Genomic DNA, 15,222 nt, shown 5'->3' on the forward strand with positions numbered 1-15,222 from the left:
TGAAACTTGTCAATTCTCACTAGCTTACTCTTGCTACTCAATTGCTGTTACAAAAAAAGTTATATATCTTTCTTTCTAGTGGCCTATTGCATGATAGAACAGACTGAAGTGAAGGCTCCAAATATAATATGTAACATTAGTACGCGGTGTTGCTCAATGTTAACTTATATGTATCTATTTTTGTTATGTGTACACGTAATTATATATACTAGCATATCAATAACTTTCAACTATTACAATATTGATCCCGTATTAACACATGTCATATATTGGTTCAACTATATGAGGAAGTTGAAAAATGTGGCATTCAAGTTTCCGTCTAAAACTTTGCCTAAGCAAAATGCAAAAAACAAATCAAAATACAATGGTAAGAAAGCTCTAAGATATAACAATACAAATAAATTATTTTTTAACAAGTATATAATGTTTATTAATTTTTAATATAACAAACATCAGCCAAAAAAATTATTAAACTCTGTATAATTAAACACTGCATAATTAAATCCCGCATAACTAAATCCTGCATAACTAATACCTGCATAACTAATACCTGCATTACTAATATCTGCGTAACTAATACCTGCAACCAAACGGCCCCTATATACATATATTTATTGATTGATGACGTGGATGTCACTATTTTGTGGTGAGTCCACTTAATGTTTTATCTTTTCCATCTTTTTCACAAGTTTATCATAAGGGGCATTATAATGTATGAATGTTTTCTTTCAAAGGGCCACCTCCATCTCAATCAATATGAGGTACTACGAATTACAATTACCTCTAAAAATATTATTGTTTTTTTTTTTAATTTAACAAGGGTTTTTATTTTTAGAAGCCGTTTGATTCGAGGGATTAGGTAAATTATTTTGATTTAAATTTTGAGATTAAACTTATGTCATGTTTCGTTAAAGGTGTTAATTAAAAAATAAATATTAAATTCAAAATTTAATAATCTGAATAAGTTATTAGAAGATGAAAAAGTTATGCGAGTAATAGTTCTGATTTTAGTCTCAGAATTATAATTTTAAAATATCCTGATTAGTGAAATATCTTGTCAAGGCTACCAGAGGAAGTTCCTAATTAATTCATAGGTTAATGGGGGTGTACTTCAATTAGTTTTTAATGATTGCTGATTAATGGTTAATGTGCTTTCTATTAGGACGTAACAAAATTTGGTTAATGTGTTTTCTTCTGCATTTTTTTTCTTCCATTTTTGCTGGAACTCCTGGAAGTAAAGTTAAAATAGCGTACTGTATAAGAATTTTTACCGACACATAAAACTTAATATTTTCCTTCTTTTTAATGCTTGTTTTAGATTAAAAAAATTAAAAAAGTTTTTTTCCTTTCTAAAATTCTTTGTCAAAATATGATGTGTCACATAAATTAAAATAAATAAAATAATTTTTACTTATCTACTTTAACATATCATCAAAGGAAAAAAAAAATTTAACTACTCATTACAAATCATATTTCAGGTTCATTAAAACTATACCAATTAATTAATGAGTCCCACAATAAATATACACTATCTATAATTTATTCATAAATCACTTAATAGAGTGCATTACAAAAAAAAATATCATATATATATTGACTAGTGTATCATTAGTATTTTATTTGATTCACTCTTTTAATTTAGATTTAATGATATATTCTATTTGATAGTTGATATTATGTTATGTTTAATTGATACACATGAAAGTTTATAACATTAATAATGCATACATTAGTATAACTATAATACATTTACACGCCTTCAAAAAATATTTTTTTTTCATTATATTTATAAATAAATATTTTTTTAAAAAAAAGAAATTATATAATAATACACGTTATTTTAATATATCAAACAAAACACCGCATAAAATAATTCTTGCATGATTATTCCAAATATTACTAATATTAGTAAGTATTGTTGATACTAATAGTGGTTGATAGCTATAAAGGTGCCATGAGAGATTAATGTATGTTGGCCACTTTAACTTGTTTTTTTGGTCGGCATTTTTAATGCAGCCTCTTCATATATAATTTTCACAACGCTCAGGCTACTTACCTTTATTTATTTTCTTAAATTAAAAAATGTGGAGGGTCCAAGCTAAATAAATTATTTTCATTTTTAAAATTTGCTAAAAGTAGACTTATCAGATTGTGAAAGCAAAGGCCATTAACTTTACGAATCTAGAAGATAATATATATTTTAGTGTTAGAATTTACAAGAAAAAAAAGTCTGTGTGACGTCAAACAGTTTGGACCATTTTTAAAACTAGTATAATAAGAATTTTGTCATTTTTTAAAAAAAAATTTATAACCAGAGGTAATAAACTAGCTTGTGGCTGTTAATTGTTACTAACTCGTTATTGACCTTGAATTCGAAGCCTAAAAAATATTTTTTTTAAATAAATAAATAAATCAAAATAGATTGTGAATTTTTTTCGAAATTAAAGATATTTCTCTTTCGCCATAATGATATTTCAAATTTGAATATTATATACAGATCAATGGTTTTCGTTTACAGTGAGATGATTAAAAGAAATTAAACTTATGATTTAAATATGAGGTTTTACCGTTTAAGTCACCTTATTAAGGTTCTTAATTATCCATTTTTGGATTAATTAAAGTTTAGTACTGACATATCTTCACTAACTCCAAATTAAAGGGTTATCACTTCATATATAACAACGATGAATTGTTGATTAAAGTTTTTGCATGCTTTTAATTATTTAATGAAAGTGACGAGCACATGAATATTCGTCATTTCAAATGATTAATTTTGGCCACAAATTAAACCACCTACTTATTATGGTCTAAGTTGCTTCATATCATACTATGTAATATAATATACCCTATCTTATCTTATCATTCAATTAATCAATTTCTGTGGATATATACAGACGTGCACTTAAAAAACTCAGACGACAAACCTTAATTGCAAATTAGCTAAAACCATTTGGACATTTCTGATTGCACTTTAATAAACTGGGATGGGCCAACATATACATTTTTATATAATTTTACCAAGGGGCAACATTGAGGAAAATAATGACGATTCTAATATCATCGTTAAAAATGAACTCAACTACAAAATCTAATTTTACGAGATAAAAATTATTTGTGATTGTATAAGAAATCTATATGATAGCATTGAGGAAAAATAAAGAGTTGTTTTTTAATCAAAGATAAAGCCTATGATTTCAAGCTAGAAAAATTCAAAATAACTAAATTTTTATGGGAAAATTATATAAATCACTTACTTTTAAGATAAAACTACAACCTATCCCTTAAAAGTTTATAATTACAGAAATTTATGAAACGAATATATTAATGGAAGGTCCGAATATATTAATAGCCAAGAAAATCAAAGTGTTGATACATGACAAAGAGAGTCGAATACATGCGGTGATACAATAAAAACAGGAGCAGATACATTAATGGAGGGTCCATATACATTAATAGCCAAAATTCAAGCACTTATACATTAAAAAGAAAGTCGAATACATGCTCCAGTACATTAAAAGAAAGATCGGATATATTAATAAAGAATCAAATGTATTAATGATATTTTTGACTTAAGAGAAAAATAAGAAATTTTAAAGATTTGTGAAAACTTATTGAGAATACTGATAATAAGTAAATAAAAAATATATTTCTATCATTATTCCTATTTTTATCGCGTATATATATATATATATATATATATATTATTTAAATAAAATACGATATTCAGTTAAACTAATAAAACTCGCCATTGATTTGGCTCGGTGTCTAATCATGGTAGACAATACTCAATTTGAAAATGCGAGTAAATGTTATCTTAGCAAATGCCATTGAATTTGGATGGCACAAAGTGTGAGAAAGGAATAGTTGCAACGTGTCTTATACAAAACATCACCCACATTTTGTCACCTTCTCATCTGATCATTATTAATTAATTAATTTTATATGCGACTATCTTTATATTGTCACTGTACTCCCTTTTTCATTTTTTTGGGCTACAACACTAAAAAAGTTATATATTTGATTTTATATATAAATATATATTACGCAAATTTTATAGTGTTAAGAGATAATTATATTTTTATCCCAACTTTTTTTTAAATTATAAAAAATTCTTTAAAGTTAAATTTTGAATACATCACTCAAGGTCCGAATATATTATGTCTCAATATATTACGTTTGTTGATACAAGACAACTTTTTCATATACATCGCGTCCGAATACATTACCTTTGTTGATACAAAAAACACTTGTCCCGATAAATTCCGTCTCAATACATTATCTTTCATACATTACCTTCGTTGATACAAAACACATACGTCTCCCATACATTATCTTTGCGATACAAGACATACCTCTCTCAATGCATCGCGTTTTGGACAGATCACGTAAGAGTGATATATTTAATAAAAATAGAAGGGAGAGTGATAAGAATATGAATTTTTGTAATTTTTTTCAAATGATTGGAAATTTCAGAAAATATAGCAAAATAGGTTAGATATTTACATAAGTTTTTCTTTTATTTTAGAGAAACGTAAAAATTCCTACTAACAACATTAGCAGTAGTTGGTTCTTGACTCTTGGACGATATACCAAAGCTTGCTACTTGTTATTGCAACAATATGGACCTACCATTGTTAAGTTGCGCTCGGCCCAAGAAGCTTCGACCCAATAAAAGATTGGGATTATTTGCACCGTAGTATGGCTTTTTTTACGGGAAAATTATATATAATAGCAAACTAATAACCTAAAATAAATGGAGTAGCTAGGGTTTGATTTAATTGTGCTCCATAGCAAACGTTAGTCAAAGTTTGTCAGGCGCCTCTCTCCCAAAAATCTCGCTCGCCACTCTCCCATTCTCGCTCGCCTCTCTCCCTCTGCTCGCCTCTGTCGCTTTATACACATAAGTGTATAAATTATGTTTCTGTCTTGTATAAAGCGAGAGAAAATTGTATATACACATGCAAAAACATATATTTTCGTGTTATACACTTAATTATACAATATATAAACATTTTACTTCAATTCAATTGTAGACAAATGTAAATTTTATACAAATATTGCAGAGGAAAAAGTCAATGAATTATACAATTGCAGTGAAATACAATTTTCTCTAGCTTTATACAACAGAAGTGTATATATTGTGTTTCTGTTTTTGTATAAAGCGAGAGAAAAACATATATCTTCGTGCTATACACTTATAATTATGCAATATACATACATTTTAATTTTATACAATTGCAGTAAAATAGGATAACGAATTATACAATTGCAGCGAAATAGACCAGCGAATTATATAATTTAGACCAGCAAATTATACAATTGTATATATATAGCGAATTATACAGTTTTATGTTTGCTATGGATCGCAATTATGTAAACTTTGCTATAACATACAAATATGAATTTTTTATTTGCTATATATGAAAATTGTCCTTTTTTGACATCAGTCCTTAAAGTTGGTTAATGTTATAAGTCTAATACGGCGAATTTCCAAACTTCCAAGTAATTTCAGGATGTATTCGAGGAGTTAGAGGAAATTTTCTAATACAAATTCAAATTATTTAGATCATAAAGTAATTCAAAACTCCCAAATTATTTCAGGATGTATTTGAGGATTTAGAGAAAATTTCCTAATGCGAATTCGAATTATTTAGATCATAAAGTAAGTAGCACACCGCAAATAAAAGTTTATAAAACAGGCAGGAAAAAAGATAAAGAATGTCAGTTTAAGAGCAGTAGAGATATATATTATTGGGCACGTTGCCGGTGTTATATAAAATTGTGTCGTAGTAAATGCTTTTATTAGGTTGGTCAACAACCCACGTGAAATTGGGTCTATTGCGTCGACCAACACACGCACACATACACTCCAATAATCCTTTTTTTTTTCTTCTAATGAGAATGTTTGACTAATATATCTGTTCATTATATCAATACCACTCAAAATAACAATAACAAATAAGTTTTATATACGAGGATAGAGTTTTTGGCCGAAAATATCTTTTAACTATATTTTAAATTTAAATTATATTTTTAAAGTATTATTTTAATTGAAAATATTTTTTGATTATACTCCAAACTTAATCTACATTCTTAAAATATTAATTTTAGCAGGAAACATCCTTTAAATATTTTAAAATAAACAATTTTCATCCTTCTACTTGAATTTATCAGAAGACTAATCGATATATCCCAAAAAAAATTAAATTGTCCCTTCCTAATTATTATTATTAAATATGTCAATAATATTGTTCTTAACTTTTTTCGTAATTGAGTTAAGAATTATGCAAATCTTTTAATTTGACCCTTTTTTCCATTCATTTTTCATGTAATTTTAATTAAAAATACTATTAGTTTGACTATGTTTCTTCTCAATTGAATATGCTAGAAGCGACATTTGTTGGAGACTTCCGCTTTTAATACTGTAGAATGAAACTCAAATACGAGACATAATTAATATTTTGGTCACTTTAATATTAGATTGACCCAAAAATCTATTCATTTATTGTTTAAGAAAAAGATAAAAATAATTAATCTCCAAATTCTTTTCGTCACGAAAAAGGCAAATCATGTGTACTCATACCTTCCAATCATTTTTAGTTTCCATGAGCAACAGTGTCTAAGATTTATTTTTGAAGTACTTCTCGTAGAAAGTAATGAAATTTTCGAGAATAGTTTTTGTTGATAGTCACTTTAACTATTCATTTTCTCGTAAGATCCCTTAATTTTTGAAAATATCTAACGAAAGGATGGAAGTTGTTCACTTACAAATACTTAAAGAATGTTTTCTGCTAAAAATAATATTTTAAGGATGTAGTTTAAATTTGGAGTATAGTTAAATGATGTTTTCTATTAAAAATGATATTTTAAAAATATAATTTAAATTTAAAATATAATTAAAAGATATTTTCGCTAAAAATACTATTTTAAAAATATAATTTACGTGTGGAGATAAATGTTGAAGCAATAAATAGCGTAGATATGGACACGTCAAATATTAGATTTTTCTTGTAAGGTTGACCAATCTACTCAAGATCTTATTAGTACAGTCACTCTGATTGGTTTCATAATTTTAGGTACATTGATTTCTGATTCCACAAATTACAACATTTACTTTTAATTAAATACTTTTAACGGTAAATTTTTCAAGCATCTATTACATAATCATATCAATCATCAATTGGAATGTACTTATAAAAGTTAATTTGAACGTACTTAATATTTACAACTCTATTCGTATAAAAATACAATTTTTGTATTGACTAGTATATGTACGTTATGGACGCTTGAAAACAAACGGAACCAAAATATTGGCTGGCTCCACATTTCTTGTTATGTCGAGGGAAGTCGTATATTGGTAATAAACAATTCCCAGTCAACACTCAACACCCTTTGACGGGTTCTCACTTTATTCCCAAAGCTTACGTTGTGTGAAGTGTGAACGTTTGACCTTTTTTCTTTCACATCAACCCCCTCTTTTTAAAATGCCAAAATTCTTCAAGAAACCAAAAAAGAGAAGAAAAAATAAGACTAACAACATTTATATAGTTAAAAATGTGTTATAGTACGATGGTGAAATAATTGATTTTAAAATGTGAAAGAATTGGTATCAGTCACTTTAAGCACCAAATATTATTCAAGGTGATTCTCCACTTTTTTTTAAAAAAACATTTTGTAATATTATAGTAATATGATATTAGAATTACTATTAACATGTATAATTCATAGTAAAATCAGAAAATTTTTGTTGGTCAAAATGGTAAAATAACAAATTTCCTATTAAAAAATTAATTTATTTTAAAATAAAAAAAATATTATAAACTTTTTAAATTTTTGATCAAATTTTCTAATTATTTATTGTTGTCCTATTGAGCTCTTTGTTTTTCCTTTGCTTAAGCAAGGGTTACTATCTTCATAAAAAAAAAATTATTCAGTATATTGAAAATTTATGTGATATCTTTTTAATTATAATTATTTATTATTGTCCTATTGAGCTCTTTGTTTTTCCTTTGCTTAAGCAAGGGTTACTATCTTCATAAAAAAAAAATTATTTCAGTATATTGAATATTTATGTGATATCTTTTTAATTATGAAAGGTAAATGATTAGTAGTTTTTTTAAATATGTAAATTTAATTTTTAAAACTTAGATTTGTCAAAGGTGAAGTCAACACGTTGGCGATATTGTCATGGCGCATCCTATTTTTGAAACTCTGCTCCCTTGCTCCTTCCATACACCGTCCACATTATTCCTTCCAGCTAGACTCTCACACATCACCTTATAAACGTGAACCCCCGCCATTTACTCATTATGATTTTCACTGAATTCCAAGCTTTCAAATTTCAAATATCGAGGTTCCATTTCTTCTAACTTTCTCAAATTAAGCGGTTGGGAAGAACAATGTCGAGGACGACGGAGCTCCAAATGCACAAGAAATGGAAAGGTAGAGAAACAAGCCCTGAACGGACCAAAGTTTGGACTGAACCTCCTAACCATAAGCTCAGCAAAGTACCCGTTGTTTACTATCTCTCCAGAAATGGCCAACTTGAGCATCCTCATTTCATGGAAGTGCCTCTTTCCTCCCGTGATGGTCTGTATCTCAGAGGTATGTTCAATTTTCCATAGTTGAAACAGATATATAAAAAAGCGTGTGTTAATATGATTTCATATGTTTTGATTTTTTATATTTCATTCAGATGTGATCAACCGCTTGAATTGTCTTCGTGGAAAAGGGATGGCCTCTATGTACTCCTGGTCTGCTAAAAGGTAAATTGATTACTTTCCATTTTTCTATTTTAATTTCTGCTGTAGCTGTGTTTATCCATAGGGAGCTGAAATGAATTTCTTACTTTTTTTTTGGGAAATTCAGAAGCTATAGGAATGGATTCGTGTGGCACGATTTGACAGAGAACGATTTTATATACCCAGCACATGGTCAAGAGTATGTTCTGAAAGGATCAGAGCTTCTCGATAGCGCATTGCCTTCACAACCCGATGAAATCGCTTGTTCTAATTCTAGAAATACGGTGCCGGAAAAACAGAAATTGAGTGAAGATCGCGAGTTTCCTGCAGTGGCAAGGCGCCGGAATCAGTCCTGGAGTTCCTCCGATTTCCACGAATACCTAGTTTACAAGGCCGAATCACCCGGCGAAATACTCGGAAGAATTGGAGCCGACGCTTCAACTCAAACAGAGGACAGACGACGCCGGCGAGGAGGAATGCGAATCGTTGAAGAAGAAGAAGAGTTGAGTGAAAACCGGATTATTGAATCTGACTGTAAAGAACCGGACGAGGTTGAACATAGTCCGAACCAGTCAACGGAGCTGAACAGAGGTGAAATTTCACCACCACTATCCGATTCAAGCTCTGAAACGCTAGAAACGTTGATGAAGGCGGACGGAAAATTAATCCTACGGCCAGATACAATCAGCGAAGATCCAACGGCTAATACTCATTCAAGCGGAAAGAGCAAAGCAGCTTCCGTTTTGATGCAATTACTCTATTGCGGTTCAATGTCCTTCAAGCAATGCGGACCCGGTTATGGGAAGGAAAATGGATTTTCCTTGATTTCACAGTATAAAAACCGTCTGTCCCATGGCAGGTGTACCAATCAAGCGGTGAAGGATGTAGAGAGTCCAATTGTGGAATATCACGGAAGTGAAGAGAGAATTAAGCTGGAAGATAAGGAATACTTCAGTGGGAGTTTAATAGAGATGAAGAAGAAGGAGAAATTTCCAGCTCTAAAGAGGTCTTCTTCATACAACGTAGAACGGTGAGTACTTTTACTGGTGAATTTTTTACTCTATAGCTTAAATTGTTGTGATGTTTTGTATCTAGTCAAACATTAAGCTAACATACCTTTAAACAGTTTAGTGTAAGTGTAACAAGGATATTAGATTTGGATTGTATTTGTGGAGTAACGTCAACATTCCGCCTATGGTAAGGCCTAGGTGACTGGCGGGGGATGATTCAAGTTGGAGTTATGATGAATATACCATTTGTTTGATGGACTTGCTTAAAAACTACTTCGCGTCACCTTTGCCAATAGAGGCGGAACTAGGGTACAGTCGTTAAAAAAATAAACTATTTTTTTTACAGTCAAATTATTTTTATGTAGATATACATAGTGGATGTTGACCCGTAGACTTTTTTTATGGTGCTTATTCCATTTTATTTTGAATCTCATCAGTTAAAATCCTGACTATGACACTTCTTGCCAATGGCAAGGTTCATGCAATGGGCGAGTTGCAAATGGTTCGGGTTATAGGACTAGAAAACAGGGACATAAGTAGAAAAACTTATCTTGGTATTGATTATTGCTTTATAAGGAGTGGTAGGTGTATGAAGGTTCCTTGTCTTGGTAAATTAATCTGCAATCTGCAGTATAATTGACGTGAGGATCCAACTGTTCAATTGTTTTTCTTACAGAAAATGATAGGTTCTTGCAGTACTTTCTGGGACCATTGAGTACTTACTCTCCTCTACGTAAGCAAAACTAGAGCTTTTTATCAGTTTATTCACCACAACACGTCAATTAATTTACTCAATAGCTGGAAGGAGAGATAATATTTTCACCAATTTATTAGACTTCCCCTTCAATCAATCCTTAATATAAATATGACGTCCTGCTTTCATGATTGAAATCTACCAATCCTACAATACCAAGGTATCTTAAACTTTACAGAGTAGTTTTGCTTTCATATAAATGTGGGGTTCCATAATTGACAGGTTTTCATCCGTTATGACAGTATAATTGATATTTGAATATTCTTGATTCATTTTCTTTATTTGATAACGGTCTGTAGGAGTACAAAATTGGAGCTGACTGAGAAGCAAGAAGAAGGGAAAACAAAATGTTATCTGCGAAAGCAAAAGAACCAATCGACCCGAGAAGAAGGAGACAGTGACTTGTCTAATGCCCTGCAGTAGCATTTGCTATTATTTCTAGTATTACTAGCTAGTTATCAAAATGGTAGCAAGATGTTATCAAAATGGTAGCAAGATGAGTAGATGATAGTGGTTAAGCAGTAGATTAGGGAAATGGTAGGAAAAATTGTGGAAACAATTGCTCCTGATCATGATCTCAGTTGTAGTTATTGTTTGTGTGGATTTCGACAGTAAAAATAACTAAATTATCTGTATCAAGTGTTTGCATCAAAGAAATGATATGCGAGTGCGACATACTATTGAGCCATGATTAATATGTTTGTTGCACCAAATCAAGAGGAAATCTGGGAACAATGAGTTCGAAACATGGAAGTTGGAAGCAGTCAATAACCCTTGAGTTGGAAACCAAAATAAGCCACAAAAATTTAAACGTTTTCTGTTAAGTTTCATAACGTTTATTTTTAATATATAATGGAACTTTTTCTTACACTTTCTAAAGTGGAATTTTTTCTTCCACTTTATAAAGTGGAACTTTTTATTCCATATTATAAAGTGAAACTTTTTATTACACTTTATAAGAAACATATTTTTCACGTCTTGAATAAGCTTTTTCAGTGTTGTCATATAAATTATATTGATTTGATATGTCATTAAAACGGAATAAAATATTTCATTATGTATTTTAATTATTTTATTCTGAAAAATCTATTTAAGGACATTTATACATAGTCGATAGCACCTACAACATAAAGTCTTCTATATTTGTTCAATTCCATCTAAAAAAAATATCTTCACAAACACAATGCTAAATATCCAATAAATGTCCGATATCATAAATTTATTTCATCAATTTATAAATGAATGGGTATAAACCGTACGATTATAATTTGATTATAGCCGAAAAATACCTACTTCATTTTTATCACATGGACAAGTAAATTTTGGAAAGTGAATTATATATAATGACGAATCGTTGACCGACTTTTTAAGGGTTCCAAATTACTATATAGATCAAATCAAGTCAACAATACTTGAAATCTATGTTAGGAAGGAGCCTAAGATTAGTCAACAACGTTCTCCTTTATTAGTCGATGTTCATCCCTAATTAGAAAATCATAATAGCATTGATGAATTTGCGATAACTCAATCTACTGATTTTACTAAAACGACTCATTACAAAATACTCTTACCGACCGATATGATTTTGATTTAAACAAAATTATCAATGATAGTGATCGGTAATGCTCAATTATTATATTTCAATTATTGTTTGTTGATTTTGTCAATTATTTATTAATTTATATTATTTATTATTCTTATTATTGTATATTTTGTAGCGGTTTACCTCAGCAAGATAGGGATATTGCTCCAAGTTATGGACTAAATAATTATTTTGGTTAGTCCTCACACTTTGAAATGATGGAAAATGTTGGGATATCCTCAAATTTTCATGTCTCGCCTACTTTTGACGCAGATGATTATCGCTATGTCTAACACTTATTTTTTTAAATGAATTTTTTATGCAACCATTTTCAAAGTGATTTTTTTTTGGAAGCCATGAAAAGAAAAAGGAGAGAAGGTGAAGGTGAAGATGAAGAGGTAACTTTTTATAAAGTGGAAGATTTTCTTCCACTTTATAAAGTGGAATAAAAAGTTCCACTTTATAAAGTAGAAGAAAAAGTTCCGTTATATATTAAAAATAAATGTTATAGCAGTAACGGAAAACGTTTAAAAAATTGGATATAGTGAAACTTTTTCTTCCACTAAGCTTATTTTAGTTACTTACTAAAATAGTGGCTTATTTTAGTTATTTTTATATTTTTGTGGCTTATTTTGGTTCCCAACTCATAACCCTTGTATTATGGTAGAATAAGTTCAAATCACATTCCTTGAAGTGTAGTTTTTTCACTGATCTCTGCTAATGTAGAATGCTTTGTGTGCTGCAGGTTATTTCTTTGTGATGATACATTAAATCAGTTAACCAAAATATATTGAATTGATTGTAAAACCTTATATGACTAAGATAAATAACACACGTACCTTAAGTCTCTAAATACTAAAGGGCCTCCCATATTATTATATGGAAAAATGATATGGTGTAGCCATTAGAAATTTGAAATCCCAAACCATACTTTTTGAGTTGAAATGATAATTTTATATCGATGTAAGCTTAACGATTTTGTATAAGATTAGAACAAATATGTATCATTCAGGTTTCGTGGTGTAGTTGGTTATCACGTCAGTCTAACACACTGAAGGTCTCCGGTTCAAGTCCGGGCGAAGCCACTTGTAATTTATTTATTTTTCAAAAATTATTCATCTACAAACTAAAGTTCAGTAGCAGTAACTATCAATGTCTACATTTTCATGGTTAGTTGGTCTACATCTTCATTCAATTCATTGGAGTGCCTCCATCTTGATTAGCATTAGCGCCTAAATCTTGACCAGCATTTCCCTCATTTTGTTCCTCGATTGAACGAAGTAAGGGTATATGTGAAAAATTAATGACAATCCATCAAATAGGGACAGTGCAAAACTTGAGTCTTTTCTCTTTTCTTAGTATCTATTGGGCCATAGATATTGCCAGAAGCCCAAAAATGTTTTGAGGAAAAACTTGACAAATACTGTTTGGTCATATACTTGTCAGATAAATATTTTAATAAAAAATTCAAATTCTCAAATACTAGAATTCTTTTAAATATTTGTGTAAAATTCTGTTATTTGGAAACTTTGAGATAATATTCTTTGGACCACAATCTTATTGAAATACTCCAAACACTGACAAATAGGGTAACTTACAAAAAAATCTACTAGTTTAGGAGCTAATGACTCTGATACACACGCTAGTTTGCAATATTACGAATCTTAACAGATTTAAATGTATCCACACACATAAAAATACATATATCTCAAGAAACATAAGATTATCCACAATTTAATCAAATAAAACCCTACTCAACTATAAGGGCTTTATGCCTATTTTTCAAAATCAAACATTTTTAAATCTCCATACTAGTGAAGCAACTACACTGTTGAAACAAAGACAATTGCAGTGACTTTTAAGCAGTAGATTATAGTCAAAAGATGAAGTAATTAGCAGCATATAGAGAAGGGAAACTCGAGCTCAAGCATGTCAAATGTCAGTTGCTTTTCTCCAAAATCAATATGTAATGAAAATCGAAAAACCAAAAACAGAAATCACACAGTTATGAATGAATTAATACTCGTACAATATGAACTCTATTGTAATAAGGTGCAGCATGAGTGGGCTATGGATATCTGCATTTTCATCAATAGTTGAGATTCAAATGTTTGCATTTAGATCAATATTGCCCAGTCCCTCAATGATATCTACAGCTTCATTAGGAACTTGTTCATTAACGCCTCCATTTCCACCCAGATCAGCATTTTGTTCATTAGCGTTTCCAACTTGTTCTTCTACTGCACCTCCGTCTTGATCATTAGGAGCCTGTTCATTATTGCCTCCATAGAGAAAATCAAACAATGTTTCATTGTTCCAGCTAACAACCGCGTTCCTGCCACAAAATACTTTATTTGAATGAACACCTTACAAGTCATACCATAGATATACATATACAGATGTCTCAATCTGCAATTTCGTAATTAGAAACTTACATCCTCAAGATGGATCCTCCTACTCTATAAACAGTAGACGGTTGGAGGACGGCAAGCTGGAGAAATCACAAGTTCAGTAATTTAACAAATCCGTCTTGAAACTGAAATGATCTTTTAATAAATACTAGTATCTTACAATTTTCCACCCTAGCAGGTTTCTACATTGGAAACAGAAACTCTCGGCTACGGTCAAGTTCATGCCATGTATTACTCTATGTTGTGGCTCGTTCACTGCTTCTATAACCCCAAACCTGCATAGATACATTTGAGAAATAACCCGTGTAGCCGGAATGTAAGAGATGATTACGACATGAGCTCCGCAACCACAACAGTAGAAGTAAGTATCAGAAGGGACATGATTGGATTGAGGCAAATTCTGTCCCATCCTAATAGCCATGTTTGACCTGTTACAGAATAAAGAAGAAAGTGTTAGAGAAATATAAAAGCTGGAAAAATCAATGGAAAGAAAAGACAAACTACTCACCAAAGATGGAGTTGGTGATCAATGAGAATCCAAGAAAAAGAAAAATGGGTGAAAAGGAGAATTGCTCAAAACTGAAATTATATCAATTCTTGAATACTAGTTGAGAAGAGCTCTGTTTTGAAATGGCTTCTTGAGCTCTGTTTTCAAATCTCTCTGAAAATTTTCTAACCTTTTAACTAGGGAGAAAAGAGTTGATGATCAATGAGAATTCAAGAA

At 30.2% G+C, this 15,222-nt stretch overlaps 2 protein-coding genes and 1 non-coding gene across 5 annotated transcripts; 2 read left to right on the forward strand and 1 right to left on the reverse strand.

Moving 5' to 3' along the window:
- Positions 1 to 7,515: 7,515 nt before the first annotated feature.
- Positions 7,516 to 11,200, forward strand: LOC543701 (auxin-regulated protein). Of its 3 annotated transcripts, XM_069298715.1 has the most exons (5): positions 7,516 to 7,641; positions 8,149 to 8,604; positions 8,696 to 8,765; positions 8,869 to 9,771; positions 10,805 to 11,200. In XM_069298715.1, exons 2-5 carry the CDS (start codon positions 8,400 to 8,402, stop codon positions 10,926 to 10,928), a joined length of 1,302 nt encoding a protein of 433 aa, XP_069154816.1. In that variant the 5' UTR covers positions 7,516 to 7,641; positions 8,149 to 8,399; the 3' UTR covers positions 10,929 to 11,200. The 3 variants fall into 3 exon arrangements, with proteins under 3 accessions (XP_069154816.1, XP_010322315.1, NP_001234635.1); XM_010324013.4 differs by lacking the exon at positions 7,516 to 7,641 and having other exon boundaries at positions 8,214 to 8,589; NM_001247706.1 differs by lacking the exon at positions 7,516 to 7,641 and having other exon boundaries at positions 8,396 to 8,604; positions 10,805 to 11,179.
- Positions 11,201 to 13,098: 1,898 nt separating this feature from the next.
- On the forward strand, positions 13,099 to 13,172 carry TRNAV-AAC (transfer RNA valine (anticodon AAC)). The gene has a single exon. It is a non-coding gene; the product is annotated as a tRNA-Val (tRNA).
- An 838-nt stretch (positions 13,173 to 14,010) lies between these two features.
- On the reverse strand, positions 14,011 to 15,182 carry LOC101252404 (protein yippee-like At3g08990). The gene is made up of 4 exons (XM_004242030.5): positions 15,007 to 15,182; positions 14,659 to 14,926; positions 14,523 to 14,578; positions 14,011 to 14,422 (listed from the first exon to the last, which is right to left on the reverse strand). The coding sequence occupies exons 2-4, from the start codon at positions 14,917 to 14,919 to the stop codon at positions 14,191 to 14,193; spliced, it is 549 nt and encodes a 182-aa protein (XP_004242078.1). The 5' UTR covers positions 14,920 to 14,926; positions 15,007 to 15,182; the 3' UTR covers positions 14,011 to 14,190.
- Between the last annotated feature and the right edge of the window lie 40 nt (positions 15,183 to 15,222).

Source organism: Solanum lycopersicum, chromosome 6, assembly GCF_036512215.1.
Source record: "Solanum lycopersicum chromosome 6, SLM_r2.1".
Lineage (NCBI taxonomy): Eukaryota > Viridiplantae > Streptophyta > Magnoliopsida > Solanales > Solanaceae > Solanum > Solanum lycopersicum.